The sequence below is a fragment of the Lipotes vexillifer genome, unplaced genomic scaffold (assembly GCF_000442215.2).
Source record: "Lipotes vexillifer unplaced genomic scaffold, Lipotes_vexillifer_v1.1 scaffold1016, whole genome shotgun sequence".
Lineage (NCBI taxonomy): Eukaryota > Metazoa > Chordata > Mammalia > Artiodactyla > Lipotidae > Lipotes > Lipotes vexillifer.
In genome coordinates this window covers 684,360-702,714 of record NW_006769290.1, presented here as the reverse complement: position 1 = coordinate 702,714, position 18,355 = coordinate 684,360, and the positions used below count along the sequence as shown (strand labels likewise).

Here is an 18,355-nt window from a genome sequence, read left to right as displayed (position 1 = left end):
TATCTTGGCTCACAAATCAAGCCTTAGTAAATTTAAGAAAATTGAAATCGTATCAAGTATCTTTTCTGACCACAACGCTATGAGACTAGGTATCAATTACAGGAAAAGTTCTGTAAAAATTACAAACACATGGAGGCTAAACAATACACTACTTAATAACCAAATGATCACTGAAGAAATCAAAGAGGAAATCAAAAAATGCCTAGAAACAAATGACAAAGGTGACACGACGACCCAAAACCTATGGGATGCAGCAAAAGCAGTTCTAAGAGGGAAGTTTATAGCAATACAATCATACCTTAAGAAAGAGGACACATCTCAAATAAACAACCTAACCTTGCACCTAAAGCAATTAGAGAAAGAACAAAAAATCCCCAAAGTTAGCAGAAGAAAAGAAATCATAAAGATCAGATCCGAAATAAATAAAAAAGAAATGAAGGAAACGATAGCAAAGATCAATAAAACTAAAAGCTGGATCTTTGAGAAGATAAACAAAATTGATAAACTATTAGCCAGACTCATCAAGAAAAGAGGAAGGGGCCTCCCTGGTGGCGCAGTGGTTGAGAGTCCGCCTGCCGATGCAGGGGATACGGGTTCGTGCCCCGGTCTGGGAGGATCCCACGTGCCGCGGAGCGGCTGGGTCCGTGAGCCATGGCCGCTGAGCTTGCGCGTCCGGCAACGGGAAAGGCCACGACAGTGAGAGGCCCACGTATCGCAAAAAAAAAAAAAAAGAAAGAAAAAAGGAAGAAGACTCAAATCAACAGAATTAGAAATGAAAAAGGAGAAGTAACAACTGACACTGCAGAAAAACAAAGGATCATGAGAGATTACTACAAGCAACTCTATGCCAATAAAATGGACAACCTGGAAGAAATGGAAAAATTCTTAGAAATGCACAACCTGCTGAGACTGAACGAGGAAGAAATAGAAAATATGAACAGACCAATCACAAGCACTGAAATTGAAACTGTGGTTAAAAATCTTCCAACAAACAAAAGCTCAGGACCAGATGGCTTCACAGGTGAATTCAATCAGAGAAGAAAAAGAAATAAAAGGAATCCAAATCAGAAAAGAAGTAAAGCTGTCACTGTTTGCAGATGACATGATACTATACATAGATAATCCTAAAGATGCTACCAGAAAACTACTAGAGCTAATCAATGAATTTGGTAAAGCAGCAGGATACAAAATTAATGCACAGAAATCTCTGGCACTCCTAAACACTAATGATGAAAAATCTGAAAGTGAAATTAAGAAAACACTCCCATTTACCCTTGCAACAAAAAGAATAAAATATCTAGGAATAAACCTACCTAAGGAGACAAAAGACCTGTATGCAGAAAATTATAAGACACTGATGAAAGAAATTAAAGATGATACAGATAGATGGGAAAGATATATCATGTTCTTGGATTGGAAGAATCAACATTATGAAAATGAGTCTACTACCCAAAGCAATCTACAGATTCAATGCAATCCCTAACAAACTACCATTGGCATTTTTCACAGAACTAGAACAACAAATTTCACAATTTGTATGGAAACACAAAAGACCCCGAATAGCCAAAGCAATCTTGACAAAGAAAAATGGAGCTGAAGGAATCAGGCTCCCTGTCTTCAGACTATACTACAAAGCTACAGTAATCAAGACAGTATAGTACTGGCACAAAAACAGAAATATAGATCAATGGAACAGGAAAGAAAGCCCAGAGATAAACCCACACACATATGGTCACCTTATCTTTGATAAAGGTGGCAGGAATATACAGTGGAGAAAGGACAGCCTCTTCAATAAGTGGTGCTGGGAAAATTGGACAGGTACATGTAAAAGTATGAGATTAGATCACTCCCTAACACCATACACAAAAATAAGCTCAAAATGGATTAAAGACCTAAATGTAAGGCCAGAAACTATCAAACTCTTAGAGGAAAACATAGGCAGAACACTCTATGACATAAATCACAGCAAGATCCTTCTTGACCCATCTCCTAGAGTAATGGAGATAAAAACAAAAATAAACAAATGGGACCTAATGAAACTTCAAAGCTTTTGCACAGCAAAGGAAACCATAAACAAGACCAAAAGACAGCCCTCAGAATGGGAGAAAATATTTGCAAATGAATCAACTGACAAAGGATTAATCTCTAAAATTTACAGGCAGCTCATGCAGCTCAATAACAAAAAAATAAACAACCCAATCCAAAAATGGGCAGAAGACCTAAATAGACATTTCTCCAAAGAAGATATACAGACTGCCAACAAACACATGAAAGAATGCTCAACATCATTAATCATTAGAGAAATGCAAATCAAAACTACAATGAGATATCATCTCACACCAGTCAGAATGGCCATCATCAAAAAATCTAGAAACAATAAATGCTGGAGAGGGTGTGGAGAAAAGGGAACACTCTTGCACTGCTGGTGGGAATGTAAATTGGTACAGCCACTATGGAGAACAGTATGGAGGTTCCTTAAAAAACTACAAATAGAACTACCATATGACCCAGCAATCCCACTACTGGGCATATACCCTGAGAAAACCGTAATTCAAAACGAGTCATGTACCAAAATGTTCATTGCAGCTCTATTTACAAGAGCCAGGACATGGAAGCAACCTAAGTGTCCATCAATGGATGAATGGATAAAGAAGATGTGGCATATATATACAATGGAATATTACTCAGCCATAAAAAGAAACGAAATTGAGTTATTTTTAGTAACGTGGATGGACCTAGAGTCTGTCATACAGAGTCAAGTAAGTCAGAAAGAGAAAAACAAAAAACGTATGCTAACACACATATATGGAATCTAAAAAAAAAAAAAAAATGGCCATGAAGAACCTAGGAGCAAGATGGGAATAAAGACACAGACCTACTAGAGAATGGACTTGAGGATATGGGAAGGGGGAAGGGTAAGCTGTGACAAAGTGAGAGAGTGGCATGGACATATATACACTACCAAATGTAAAACAGGTAGCTAGAGGGAAGCAGCCGCATAGCACAGGGAGATCAGCTCAGTGGTTTGTGACCATCTATAGGGGTGGGATAGGGAGGGTGGGAGGGAGACACAAGAGGGAAGAGATATGGGAACATATGTATATGTATAACTGATTCACTTTGTTATAAAGCAGAAACTAACACACCATTGTAAAGCAATTATACTCCAATAAAGATGTTAAAAAAAATTTTTTTAAAGAAAAGAAATAAAGAAGGGTTTTTCATGAATCAAATTTATTACAAAGAATTAATGTACAATCAAAGCCAAATACATTCCTCAGGGTATGCCAGAAATAAGCAAAATAATATTATTAGAATTAAAATTACTAAAAAATTAGGCATTTTTTTTCTGAATGGTAATATGAAACATCATGGTACGTTATCATTATTTGACAACAGAAAACCAGTAAAACATGTTTCAATATTGACTTTTTGTTGTTCTTATAAAGGTAAAACAAACATTCCAGCAGAGCAAGTAAATCATAAACTCTAGAAAGTGAGTCATAAAAAGGTGTTCTCTTTAACACATGCAATTCTCTACAAATAATGTATCGCATCTCAAAGCATATTTACAATTCAAACAGAGCTCTGCCAGCCACTAAAGGAACAACTCTCCATCTGTTTCATCTACAGAGATGGTGATTACACAGCTCCTCTGAATGCATATGATATTTAAAAATAGTGAAAATCCACTTGTTCTTTTCTAGTTTATTGATTTACACATTTCAAATGTGGCCATGTTAATGACCAATGTACAAATATTTGTACAAATATTTTAAAAGACAAAAATAACAATTATATACAGTTTGCAAAGATCAAACTTTAACCATGGTACCCTCCATCTAGTCCAACGACTAGAGACTTTCAAACACCAATAACTATCAGGTACTGCATCAGGCCAAACGAAGCCTCAACACTATGTCCAGATTTATTTTTTAACTTCCTAATGCTTTCATTTTTCTTTACAGAAAAAGTTTACAATTCACCTCCTTTTAAACTGGCAATAGCTACATAAGCAATGCCTTATGCCACAAATCAAAGCCTTCTCCTACCCAAAAGCTACTGTTAAATTGAAGTCAATTTTACCACTCAGATTAAATTCAGATGTCTAGATCCCAGATACCTGGGTATGAAATATTAAAATCTGCCAAGAGGAATTAGATATTTTTCTTCTTTTCTTTTAACATAACCCACTATATAATAGTGAACTAAATATGTTTGTTTCATAGAAACAACTTACATTTGCCAATACAGAGCAAATGGTCTATGTACAGATACATTAGGACTGCCTAACTGACAGTGAGTATTGCTGACCAGGCTCCCAGCCAATGGAGCTAATACGGTGGAGCTCTCTGCTGAATGGACTTTCCCTTCAGGATACGTCGGATCTGGAAAGGAAACCAATAGGATTTGTAAGGGTTTTTTTTTTTTCTACGATCAAAGTACCACATCTCCTTCAGTTTCTTTGTAAGTAAGTATATGAAGAAATATGCAACAGTATGTGTCAAGATTTTAAGGGGACAAAAAAAGTACTACAACTCCTTTTAAAGTTTACTACAGACCTGCTATAATGATCTTTGAGTACAAGAAAGTAAAGCATCTCCATTAAAAATCATCTGAGGCCGGGCTTCCCTGGTGGCGCAGTGGTTGAGAGTCCGCCTGCCGATGCAGGGGACACGGGATCATGCCCCGGTCCGGGAAGATCCCACATGCCGCGAAGCAGCTAGGCCCGTGAGCCATGGCCGCTGAGCCTGCGCGTCCGGAGCCTGTGCTCCGCAACGGGAGAGGCCACAACAGTGAGAGGCCCGCGTACCGCAAAAAAATAAAAAATAAAAATATAAAAATATTATCTGAGGTTGAAAATCTCCAAAAGTTTAACTAAGACCTATATTCTTTTCCTAATCTTTACTGTTGTTTGTGAGAACATTTAATATAACGCAGTAATCATGGTTATTATAATATCTCACCTACCTTGATGTCAGCCTCAACCAAGAACCGAGAGCCCACATTACACACACAAGTAAATTATAATGCCCTTCGAGTCAAGATAGCTGTGACATCCAAGAATTAAAGCATCTGTGCATGACTATATGGATCACAGGAAACCCCCAGGCTCATTCAGAGTCTAGTAATTGATTTTATACCCCAGCCTGACAAATTTTATGATCTGTCTCTCAGCCCACAGCAGATAAGCAACAAATTAGAAGAAAGAAGACTGGAGTAGGGGATGCAACTGACAGCTGCTAGAAGGAGACACAATGACCATGGTCTGACAATAAAAGCAAAGGAAAAGACCCTCCCTCCACACACAGACACAAAAAATACAAAAGCAGGAAGGAGAGTAATCCAAGAACATTTAGCAAAGAGTCAAGCAGCTCTCCATGCTCAATACTCCCTGAGAACATCACTCTATGACTGCACACCACAAACAGCAAACCAGAAGTGAAGAGTGTGCTTAGGACTCTGCCATTTACTATTTAATGATGGTCCCTATGGCTGGACCCACTCTGAGTCTCAGTCTTCCCAGCTGAACCTTCACCCTGCAAAGTTTTCCTAACTATTAAGTGGTATAATGTACAGGAAAACTCTACAAATCATCAAGTGATTCATTTTATGCTACAAAGAGCTCCACAAATATGAGTTACTATAATATTATGGTCATAGCGAGGGCTGTAAATCAAAGGCAAGGCTAAATTGCATTCCATAGATTTTATTTTGTGATTATTAAAGTATGTAACGACCCACAGCCACAATCTCTTGTTTCCTCCAGGGAAAAAATCTGATCTGCAAGCATCACAAAATGAAGAAGCGTGCCTCTTTAAGATGAATTACACCCTTAGATTAAAAAAGAAAAAGGAGTTGGCTAGATCCTGTCTTTATGAAAAATGTTTAGGGGGGTTGGTGGTGGTGTGATGAATTGGGAGATTGGGATTGACATATATACACTAATATGCATAAAATGGATAACTATTAAGAACCTGCTGCTTACAAAAATAAATTAAAAATATATATTTTAAGTTCTTAAAAAGAGTCAGTTCTTGTTATCAAGAAAAGTTTAGTCATATGAAACTGTTCAATCCCCAAATATAATGTATTGGGTTGGCCAAAAAGTTCATTCAACTTTTTTATAACAGCGTACAGTGAAAACCGAACGAACTTTCTGGCCAATCCAGTAGAACCATATGATGAGAAAAGCATAATTTTATTTATAGTATAAAATATTTCTAGGTTCTAAATTACATAAATAACCTTCCCATTTTTTATTTAGGATCAGTTAGTAGATAGAAATCATTGTTAACAGCTAATGTTTACTGAGCAGCACCCACTTATGTGCCTGGGACTATTCTGAATACAAATACTGACTCATTTAATATGCACAATATTTGAAGGCTCATCACTTACTCACAAAACTAAGATTCTCTTTCTTCAGTGTGTGCAGGAACCTTGGTTCCTCCTCTTTCATCAACTTCCAAATGTCAAACCATTCTGACTTAGCCCAAACCCAAGTTTGTGTCTTGAAAGAAAAAGAAAGACTACCTGACTTCTGACCATTTGGGGTCCATGGATAAACCCTCAAATTTCTTACTCTTCCTTTGGAGACAAAGCAATTTACTCTAAAGGGCTACAGTGACCACTGTTGAGACACAGATGTTGATAAAGCCCACCTGAAGAGTGCCAGCTGGCCCCTGCCCCTTATGTTTCGGAACAATGCCTAAAAGTATTTCTTCTCCCTTCTGTGGCCCTCACCTGTTCTCCCACAGGGCCATCAGGAACCAAATGTACTGGCTGTTCGTTCTCCAAGTTCCTAGTACTTGGGTCTGCTCCCTTCCTCATCAACAGGCGGACTGCATCCAACTGTGTCACCCGATATTGCAGGCTGGCAGCAACATGGAGGGCGGTGTTTCCATTGTAAGCCTAAAGACAAAGAGACAAAACGACACCCATCAGGAAGGGGAACTTTCATGAAAGCAGCTCAAAAGCTTGAAGAAGGTATAAAGAAGGTTATTCCAAATCTTGTGCAGTTCTTTAACACTTCTAAAAGTACCTTTGCATTCACAAAAGACAGGCAACTGGGCAGTTCCAAAAAGAGGCGAATGAGTTCCAGATTTGCTTCTTCAGCTGCCAAATGCAGGGCTGTGCGGCCACTTTTACGATCCTTGTCAAAGGCAAGAGGGGGAAAAAAATGAACATCCAGAAACCACGCCCTGGATATGCTTCTCACCCAGTCTCTCATGTCTGGTTCACCCTTGGAGACTCACTCGGAGTGCCCCCTTCTCCACAAACCCTTCCTGCAACCCAAGCTCCATGGAATCTCTCATTCCTCCTAATTCCCTTTTACCACATCTACCCTTGTATACCGGGTGGCCATAAAATATAGAAACATAGACTGTACTGTTTTATCATGTGCTGTAATATAAAAAAACACTTACTGTGTATTCGCCTATGTTTCCAGACTTGGTGGCCACCCTGTAGACTTAAAATTAGCTATATCTCTCACCATTTCTACTAGACAGTAAGCTCCCCAAGGACCCAAGTGGCTTATGATTTAGGTATTTTCCCCTAGGGCCCCTAACTCAGTACCTCAGCCTTGTACACAGCAAATACTCAGCAAATAAACCTCAAATTTAAAGATAATAAAATATTTTCCAGTTTAAAAAACAGAAGATTAAGTCCAGATCCAACAACAATGAAGAAACCCTTACAAAATGCACTACCTTTAGTATCTGTGTATAACAATGGAAGCAAAATGAAAATACCAATTTCAAGCATTTTCTTTTCCTTTCAAATAAAGACATTCGTTTCACAGCTAAATGATCTTTTGAATAATAATCCATAGATTAAAAGCAAATCAAGAAAGCAGATGAGGTGATCTTTTAAAATCTAAGCTTAACTATCCATACATTGTTACTCCATTAATTTAAAAAGATGGCAGAAATAAAATAAGGGGGAAAAGTTTTAATCTATACTTGGGAAGAAGGTCTTTGGCTATAACCACGTCTCTCCCACATCCCATTTCCAAACTCTTCTGTGAATTTTACCTTAGCTTCCACTGCGGCTCCCATTTGAATCAGACACTTAATTGTATCAACTAGACTCTTATTCTTCAGCAAAAGCTCCTGAACTTCAGGTGAATGGGGCTGTTGATTTCTCTGGAGTTCGTGAACCACAGCATTGTGGGCCACAACTGCACAGTGTAGAGGGGTCAGGCCTAGAAAAAAGCATAAGAAATCAGTGGTCAAGCATCCCATCAATTCTTTTAGTTGTTCTATAATTACAAACCTTGAGGGTGGCCTCTCACATGACCTACATATGGGCTTCACAAGAACTAGTAAGGTAATCTGAGTAATCCCTCCACTGGGTCTTAGTGCTAATTTTATCTATAGAATATTTTAGCTTTAATTACCTCCCTTCCTTATTGGTATTGAACTGAATACCCTTAGAATTAATGGGCCCCTCTCTCTGAATGTTTCTTCACCCAATAATGCATCAATCACTTACCATCATAGTTAGTTGACTCCAGATCCACAAACTGATTGCTCCCCGCTGCTCCCTTCTGGATTGCCTGCAGAATTTAAAAACAGACATCTATCAGCAAAAGACAAACTACACAAATACTTATCTACTAGTGTTCCAAGAAAGGAGTAAGTCAACTCAAAAGAGAGCATTGCAACAGGCAATCTACATCCAACTCCTAATATCCAAGCTGTACCCCTTTGGCCCTATGGTAATGGGAGCCTGGCTCGCTGCCTCTTACCTGAAGCACCTGGGAGTGGCCCTTCTCAGCACAAACATGCAGGGGGGTTCTTCCCCAGCAGTCAGTCGTATTCACCTGGGCCCCGAGGTTCACCAGATCCTGCACAATGAGGTGCTGATTGGCAGCCACTGCCACCTGAAAGGCACTCTGTGGACATTCAGAGGAAAAAAATATTTTTTAAAACCCATAACACTATAGTAACAAAGAATATGAACCTAAACTAAGACTGAGGGGAAAAAACTCCACATAGAGAAAATAAATCCCGTTAATAAGCAATAAGATACTGTAACACAAGGAAACTAAAATAAGCTTAGGGTGCAGCTTTATTATACCCAATTAGTCTTTGGTCAAATAACTACAAAGTTAAAGTTAATAACTTCAAGGTTGGCAGTGACAAAGAGTCAACATCCAGAGGTTAATATTAACTAAACTCTCTTGGTCTGGAACTCTGAAATGATCTACACATAAATATGAGACCGGCCGTCATCTTGTCCCCATGACCACACTTTGCCATTTCCCTCTGTCAAGATCCTCACCTGTCCATTGTGCTCTTTAATATCCAGCATGTGAAGCGCATTCATCTTTCTTGCAAGGACATAGGAAAGTGCCCTTCTCCCCTGGGCAACAGCAATATGAAGGAACCTGAGGGGGAAAAAAAAAGGAAAAGAAAAGAAGTGAATTATTTATTTCACTAAGTTCATCCTTTTAAAAAAAAAAATTCTTCCTTTAGCCCCTTTCTTGATATGTTGGTGTACTCAAATCAAACAGTACAGAGCATAATTTGTCTTTTCTGCTATGCTGACAATACATCTGAGTTGCAACAATATGAATTAGGTTACCAGAAAAAAGAAGTATGCCAGGCACCACGCTGATTGCTTTAAATCCATTATTCTTAATGTTCATAAAAACCCACTGAGGGAGGTATTATCATTTTACATGCCCAGAAACTGAGGCATAGAGAGGTTAAACAACTTGCCCAGGGCTTCCCTGGTGGCGCAGTGGTTGAGAGTCCGCCTGCCGATGCAGGGGACACGGGTTCGTGCCCCAGTCCGGGAAGATCCCACATGCCGCGGAGCGGCTGGGCCCATGAGCCATGGCCGCTGAGTCTGCATGTCCAGAGCCTGTGCTCTGCAATGGGAGAGGCCACAACAGTGAGAGGCCCGCATACCACAAAAAACAAAAACAAAAACAACTTGCCCAACACCACAAAGATGTCAGGACAGATCAGTATTCAATCTACAAATCAACTCACAGTTGATCATGACCAACTAACCATGATCTAACTGATTTTGCTCTACAGACACAATCTATGCTAATCTTTCAAAACCAATTATTCAAAGACATGTACATTTTTATTAATTTAGAACAGGTAATTTGTTCAGCCAGAAAAAAAAAAGAAAGGAAAACTCTCGCTTGAAATATGAACTATCATTCTACGCCCACTAGTCATCTTGTTTAGCCAACCACTTACTCAGATCTAAGCTGGCATCCCCTAGAGAAATTCTGTGCCCACTATGTACAGCAAGCATGGCTTACCAAATCAGCTCAATGAGATAAAGGGACATACTCACGTGTCACCATCTGCATCCTTTGAAAGAAACTGGTCTTGGGAGATACGTGCCAATTTGCTTTCTTCCTGCTCTACTTGCCACTGAAAAAATGACTTCCCTAACTGTGTGGTGTTCATTGGATTTCCGACGATGCTCGGGAAGGGCAGTGGTGTGTTTAAAGGGGCAGAGCCTGCATCATGCCTCGCCAGGGCCTCGCAGGCACTGTGTGACATCATGTTGAAGTTCTGCACGTGGGCATCATTTTGCTGCTGAACGCTGGGGGCAGTCTGTGGGGGAACAGCAATATTCTCAGATTCCCTGGGATCACTTAGAAGGGATGCAAAACTTTGGTTCGGGCAGAACTGTGGTTCTTGACCATCAAAGATGTTTGGTTCATAGCTGGGGGACTGGGAAGTTCTGGAATAAGGACTGTATTCCAGAGCTGGGTTGTGGGTGTAGTGCTGTGGCGGCAGCTGCTGCACGTTCTGGTTCTGTGGAGAATACTGGTACATGGAAGCCTGATCCATCATGTGTGGGGAGCTGCTGACTTGGAAGGGTTGGTATTTCTGAGGTGGAGAGAAGACCTGCCCTCCGTGGAAGTCCTGACACTGCTCGTGGGGGGAGCTCGGAGGGACCCCCACAGGGCGCATCCAGCTAACTTGGACAGTGTTCAGGGAAACCAGGCTGCATTCATTCTTAATGTTGATAATGCTCTGAAGCAGATCAGCACTGCTGTCCTGTTTGGATTCATTGTGATGGACATCTTCCATGCTTTCCGCGGGTGTGGGTGTTTGAGGCGGCGTCTGGAAAGGGAGAAAAAATAAGTTGCGCACTCCCTTCCAAAATTATTCCAGGAATAATTTCCAATGGGTATTCAGAGGAAAATAGTTGAGATACGTACCAAAAACTGGGTATGTAACAAAACTGGTCTTTTGCAAGCTGGTCCATCAGACGATAATTCAGGGCCTTTCCTTTTCCCACTACATGAAACTGTGTTCTTCAATTCTATACCCAAGAAAGGAATATGGAATCTGTGATAATTTTATTTCACAAATTTTTACCCATAATCACACTACACTGTTTTACCCTACAGCCCCCATGATATTATAAATAGAGGTAACTCTTACCTGTGAATTGCTCTCTGTTCACACCTTGTGTCTATAAGGAAAAAAAGTTTCCAATTTAGTGTGTGATAAATGGTTTCCTGATTAACATACATCAACAAACAGACTTATCTCTACCCCTCTTTACAGTTCACCATAAACCTTTGACATAGGTATTCTAGCAATATTTATTTTCTATGTTAATTTCCATCCTACCTTGCAACTTCCCCCAATTGCACTTTTACCTTAGTTCAACTCAGGTTAAGATAAAATTAATAAGGCCACTTGAGTTTTCCCTTTCTAGTCAAAATGTTCCATTTTAACTGAACCACATTAATTTCCTTGCCCCCAACTTGCCTTCATTTATTTATTCATTAAATTTCTCTTGCACACCTGCCAAGTGCCTAGCAGTGGGCCAAGTGACAGCAATATAGCAGACAGCAGGACAAATATGCTCTCTGTACTACGGACTTTGTGGTCTACAAAAGACTTGCCCAACCTAGGTTAGCAGAGAGTAATAACACTGACAGGCTAACCTCCCTATCCCCCAACCCAAAACAAATAAATTAGGTGCCACCTTAAAATCATCGACAGCTTGTCCGGAAGCCTTCTGTTTATGACTTCGGATGTGCAACAGGAGTTCCTTCACCGAGTTCTTCACGCGAACACCTTGAAAGGGTCCTCTCTGCTGCCTTCCAACCCCCATATGGGGCTCAACTGTTCAAAAAACAAAACAAAACAAAACATGTCCCAATTAAGTGTCTTCACAGACATGAATATTAATAGTCTCAAAAGCATAGCTATCCAACGTTATAAAGTTCCCAACTAACAGACAGCAAAGCCTCTTCAACTCGCTTGCCTCATACCTTTCCCGACCAGGAAGCCTAAGGAATTAAGGCTCATAAAAATATTGTTTCAGGGAACCCCAGAGCTGAGAGATAAACCCAAATTAATTCTCTGTCTCTCAGCCCTATCCACCCATGAAACAGGATCACAGATTTTGCCACCCTGACTCTCATAAATCTGTAATTATTCTAGACTTTTGAAAAACCTTGGGGGAGCAAGGAATAAATGATAAATTTTTAGCTTTTCAAACCAAAGGCTTTATGTCCACATAGAAATTTTAAAGTCTATCAATTCCACTCACCTAAGAAGGTACAAAACAAACTTCTTCCAAAGATCTCAATGTACCAAAGCCTAACATTTAACAATGTCTCAGTTTATTATTTCCCTCAGTTCAGCTACGCCAAGAAAGCTACATAAATTCACTGAGCTTAAACGCATTTCCCCATATGCACACAGGATTTCCCCTCACCGACTGTTTTTGTTCACATAGGTCTTCCAAGTAAAAAGGAAATAATCTCATTTCATACTTAAGCTTTAAAATACACTTTAAAATGCAGTACATGAGGGCTTCCCTGGTGGTGCAGTGGTTGAGAGTCTGCCTGCCGATGCAGGGGACACGGGTTCGTGCCCCGGTCCGGGAGGATGCCACATGCCACGGAGCGGCTGGGCACGTGAGCCATGAGGAGGCCCGCGATCCACCCAAAAAAAAAAAAAAAAAAAAAAAAAAAAAAAGCAGTACATGAGTACAGCATTCTACTCTGACCACTACTATGTCACCACCTCTTGGGATGAGCTGAACACAAAGTAAACACACAAAGAGTCAGGAAATGAATAATTCAGCAACCCCATTGAGAATGGAAAAAAATAAGATGGGACAAAAAACAAGGCATAATTTTAAATATATAGATATATACACATATATATATATAAAATCAAATACATGAGAGAAACAACTCAATGATAGAGCAAACTAAACACTAGTTAGTTTTATGTTTAAGTCTAAGAATATCTTGCCAGAATCTAACACGGTATTTCTCTGGAATGACAGTAGTTAATAACTCAACGTCACAGGGAGAAAAATTCAGTTTCAGAAATCCCCTATGGTAAACCAAAGAACTAACAAAATAGTTTCAGCCAGATGAAGGCCAAATGTGGAGAAAAAAAGGGTCTAAATACACACACAATTTTGGCATTTGCTACACACTTAACATACAGGGAGCATGTTATACAACCGAGTGGTTTAAATCACTTTTTTAAATAAAAATGACAAATCACATTTTAAACTAGAACACAAGCAAAACAGGAGTGGCCAGCCTTGGGGAATACCTGAAAGAGAACGCTCTTTAAAATCATGCTGATTAGATTTTCCAAAATTTGAGATTATCTAGACGTTCTTTGGTTCACCTACAGCGGCATCCTGTTTTCCCCCAAATTATGCAACTCCGTTCATTAAGAAAAGAAACTAACAATTCACAGCCGCAGAACGGAAACGTTACGCCTTTCTCTGCTACAGACGGTTCAACCATTCTAAAGCACACAAAACAAAAACAGAAAAATTCTGGGCAGACTTCGGAAAATCAGACTCAAGGTATAAACTGGTTTTCAGTCCAGCTTCACCTTACATCTTAATAATATCGGTTTCTTTTCTTTATAAAGTCCTTTTACTTAAAATTTCCACAAATACGTACTTAGAAAGAAATAAATCACGACCTTCAACACAGTACCCAAACCCTTATCGCCGGCTACAGCCTTTCATTAAAACATCCACAAGAAAAAGGTACACCTACATCAGATCCAAAACCTCGCCATAGTATGTGAATTATACCTTAATAAAAGTGTTTTTTTAAAAAAAGAGAAAACCCAACGTGGTGCATTCCCCCCACCCGAAGTCAGAGCTGTGTGTTTCAAGCTACCAGGCCAGCTAGACGGCGCCCAGATTTCACAGACGGTCAAAGGGCGTCGAGTGATATTCTACGCCCAGCACGGGACAAGGCATCCAGTAGTGGCCTAATAATGATGGCCAGTGTGATTATGTACCTCCGCTAAAGCAGGCGCCGAGGCCACCTAACACCTAGCCGAGGTACTTCGCTTCTGGGCGGCCCAGACCACCCCTCCCCGCGGGTGGGCCGCCCGCAAATGGGAGTCTTGGGGCCGCCCCGCCGGGGCCGGTGGGTACCTTGCAGCCGCTCGGCACGGGCGCCGCCTCTCGGCCGGGACTCTACCGCCCCGCAGGAGGACACGGACGAGGCAGAAGAGAAGTCGGAGGAGTCGGAGCCGGGCGAGCCGGGCGCCGAGGGCCCAGACGACGAGCAGCCGGCGTCGCAGGCGCCGGGGGCGGCGGCGGGTGGCGATGCGCCGTAGAAGTAGGCCAGGTTGAGCGGGCTGGTCATGAGGCCGCAGTCGCCAGCCGCGTCCAGCAGCCCCTCTCCGCCGCGGCTGTCGTCCAGCAGCTTGTCCACGATCATACTCTCGGGCTCGGTGCTCGGAGACCCCAGACACCTGCGCCACCGGTTCGCTGCGCGCGGCTGCCTCCCGACTGCGGCTGTGGCTGTGGCTGTGATAGGTTCGGGGACCTATCGGCTGGAGGACGGCGCGAGCACGGGCGTGGCCCGGGGCTGCCCGACTATTTAACCGGCCTTCGAGGCCAGGGGCGGAGAGAAGAGGCCACCGCCTTGCTGGCCTCCCCCGCGCCCGGCCGGGCCATTGGCGGCGTCTGGGCAGCCTCCTGGCCCCTCCTCCGGATGCGCCCCGTTTCCAGTAAAATGTACAGGATGAGGCAACGTGCCCTCCGCCCTCGCTCCGCCCTCCAGGCCCCGCCCAGGCCGACCAGTTGTTTTCCTGCCCTTCGCCTAGAAACCTCGATGGAACGTGGACTCCTGGCCCTCGGACCCCCGCCCCGGCCGCCAACCGACGGATGTCGGGGCCGGCGCTGCCTCGGCGCGCTCCGAGCCTGGCCTAGGCGCCCGGGAAGAGGGCGCGTGGCGTGGGCCTCGCCCGTATTGGGTGGCGAGGAGGCGGGAGGCGGCGGTGGGAACAGGTTGGCCTGGTTCCGTGGCGGAGGAAAGTGCTGGAAGGTGCGGGCCGCGCAGCCCTCCCGCCGCCCTGCACCGAGCTTCTCGCCAGCCCCAGTCGAGGCGTCTCCCAGACAAGGAGTCCCCAGGAGGTTCTTAAAGGGCCGTCTCCTCTCAGTTTAGTAAGCGTTTGCCAACGTACCTTTTGGCCAAATCCCAAACTGAGAGATGTTGAAGCCATTTTTTTCTGTCCTCAAATTATAATCCGGGCAACAATTTTTTTTTTTTTGGATGCAGGCCAGGAATAAAAAGCGGTGTCCTGTAAACTTCCATACTGAAACAAATACGTCTTAGCAAAATGACAAGTATACATACATGTATGTGTCTATTTACATATATGTAATTTATTTATGCTGCATAACTGTCCATTGTGTCGGATAAGCACAGGAATTTTGCTCTTTCCTATCTTAAATACTTTAATGGAGTTACACAACTTTTGTAGTGAAGTCCAATTACTTGCTAAAACCGTGGCTAGGAGTTAGCAGGAACTAAAGATGAATGATTATGTCTGTCCTTTCAAGTACATTATAATCTTTTAATAAGGTAAGTACACACATGCTATATTAAAAGAAACCAATTATGATTAAATATCATGAGGGATACAAAGTTCAGTGAGTGTCCTAAAAAGAACGTCTAGCGAAGGCAAGATGAGGTCGTGAGGAAAATCTTTGCAAAGAAGGTGACATCTGAGGTTGGCCCCAAAGAATGGGTGAGGTTTCAATCCACAGCATTTATAGGAAGAGGGAACGACATGAGCAAAGAATTAAAGAAAAGGCGTCAGATAAAAGCTTACAGTCCCTTCTAGGATAGTCAAGGGAAGACCATAACGTTAAATGTGAAAGGTAACTTGGTGTTTTTGGGTGGAGCACCTCCAGTAACAGGCTGACACACTGGTCTTTAATAAACATTGAGTGAACATGAAAGAATTTAGGGCGGGCAAAATTAATCCGGAAGCAGCTCAAAGGAGGAGAGAAACCACCGTAATGGCCCAAGAGAGAACTGACGTGACCCTGGGGCAGAGGCAGTGGGAAAGAAGAAAGTAAACAAAAAGAAAACAGACCTGGGCAGCATTGCTAAGGCAGAATGCGCTGGTCGCACCGGGTTGGAGGTGGGCAGCAATGAAGGAGTCCCCAACCAGGCTATGGTTTGGGGCTGGACGACCATGTGAATAGGGATGCCAACTTCAGATCACAGGGAAATCAGGGAAAGTAGACTGTTAGGGTCCCAAGAGGAAGAAATGAGGGAGGCAGGGGAGGAGGGAGACAAAGAGCTTGAATTGTTATTCAGTATTGATAGGTGGTACAAGACCCTGGTGCAGGTGTTAAAGTAAATATTTCCTTGTTTCTCACAAATGTTGTATTGCCCCAGGAACTTCTTGCTGCCTTTCCCTCCTGCCAGTTTTTGAGTTTTGGTAAATTTTTTAAAAAAGAAAAAGAAAACAGCTCCCTTGATGTATCTGCAGAAAACAAGGCTCCAGTAATTGCAGTTCCTCAGAAACCAAAATCACTTAAAAGATGCTCCAAATGAGATACTAGGCTTTCTCAATAAAATCTATTTGGATTTTTTTTCCTTCCCACTAACATTTTATGTATAATAAAGGCCTTAAATGGCCATCCAAATAAATTCACGGCCAATATTTTTTTTTACAAAATTAATTCTTGGGCTTCCCTCGTGGTGCAGTGGTTGAGAGTCCTCCTGCCGATGCAGGCGACGCGGGTTCGTGCCCCGGTCCGGGAAGATCCCACATGCCGCGGAGCAGCTGGGCCCGTGAGCCATGGCCGCTGAGCCTGCGCGAAAAAAAAAAAAAAAAAAAAAAATTAATTCTCCCCCTAAAATTATTTCCTGTTTCACTTGGTATATAAAAATTCAAACTTCAAAATCACGGCTTCTGGAGAACTTAATATAGATAAATACGGTCAGTAGACTGTTTCAAAATAAAGTTTTCTACGAAATGTCAAAGCAATCATACTGTTTTAAAAGATCACAACCTCCACCCGCCTTGGGCTTCCCTGGTGGCTCAGTGGTTGGGAGTCCGCCTGCCGATGCTGGGTACACGGGTTCATGCCCTGGTCCAGGAGGATTCCACATGCTGCGGAGCAGCTGGGCCCGTGAGCCATGGCCGCTGAGCCTGCGCGTCCATACTCTGTGCTCCGCAACGGGAGAGGCCACAGCAGTGAGAGAGGCCCGCGTATCGCAAAAAAAAAAAAAAAAAAAAAGACCACAACCCCCAACACACAGTCAAGAATGTTATTTGTTAATATCACTACAAAAATTAACTTTAAATGCTCATTTAAATGTTGAAATATAAACTCAATGTGGTCTATTAGGTTGAGTGATATGACACTGCCACTGTTCTAATCAAACACTGTGTAGCATTCACTCTGTGGAGATAGCTAACCATGTTATGAGGACTCTCTGGAAAAGTCCACTGAGGCCAACAGCTAGTACTAACTTGCTAGCCATGTGAGTGAGCCATTCCAGAAGCAGATCCTCCAGCTCCACATCTGGCCTTCAGATGGCTGCAGCACTGACCAGCATCTTGAAGGTAGTCGTATGAGTAACCTTGAGTTAGAAATCCCTCTTTCAAAGCCACTCCCAGATTCCTGACCACAGAAACAGTATTTGAAAAATGAGCCTTTGAGAATTTACACAGTTTACACTGCTCATCATGGGTGGAGAAGAGATTAAAATCCTTATCTGTCTGAGTCTGGAGCCCAATCTTTTACTTTAGAAAGGGAGATCAGAAGACTCATTTCCTCAAGGCTCAGATGCTCGGTCTACATCTAAAGATATAGAAAAAGATGAAAATGACAGATCAGAGAGTTCCCTGACTCATGAAAGGAAGAAAACTATTCCAAAGCAATTGCAAGGAACTGTAAGTATAAAATAAAAATATGATGATGCTCTTTTCCTTGGCTTTATAGATGTTAATAATTTGCCTTATTGTGTCTTATGCAATAGAACATTTCTGCATAGTAATATGACACCAGTTAAGTAGTAACACCATTTTGAGACCAGTCATTCAGAGTT

General features: G+C 42.0%; 1 protein-coding gene across 4 annotated transcripts in view; it reads right to left on the bottom strand.

Moving 5' to 3' along the window:
* Positions 1-4,092: 4,092 nt before the first annotated feature.
* The window catches only part of NFKBIZ (NFKB inhibitor zeta), a 31,135-nt gene continuing 16,872 nt past the window's right edge, over positions 4,093-18,355 (bottom strand). Inside the window, exons 1-13 of one of the 4 annotated variants that reach the window (XM_007445551.1) lie at positions 14,431-14,852; positions 11,986-12,125; positions 11,433-11,463; positions 11,207-11,310; positions 10,965-11,108; positions 10,327-10,592; positions 9,292-9,397; positions 8,756-8,902; positions 8,500-8,563; positions 8,040-8,209; positions 7,046-7,156; positions 6,748-6,915; positions 4,183-4,388 (exon numbers count right to left, since the gene is read on the bottom strand). In XM_007445551.1, the coding sequence (XP_007445613.1) occupies positions 4,335-4,388; positions 6,748-6,915; positions 7,046-7,156; positions 8,040-8,209; positions 8,500-8,563; positions 8,756-8,902; positions 9,292-9,397; positions 10,327-10,592; positions 10,965-11,108; positions 11,207-11,310; positions 11,433-11,463; positions 11,986-12,125; positions 14,431-14,719 (1,794 nt within the window). In that variant the 5' untranslated portion in view covers positions 14,720-14,852 and the 3' untranslated portion in view covers positions 4,183-4,334. Of the gene's footprint in view, positions 4,389-6,747; positions 6,916-7,045; positions 7,157-8,039; positions 8,210-8,499; positions 8,564-8,755; positions 8,903-9,291; positions 9,398-10,326; positions 11,109-11,206; positions 11,311-11,432; positions 11,464-11,985; positions 12,126-14,430; positions 14,853-18,355 lie in introns of those variants that run through there. The other 3 variants (XM_007445548.1, XM_007445549.1, XM_007445550.1) reach the window with 3 other exon arrangements.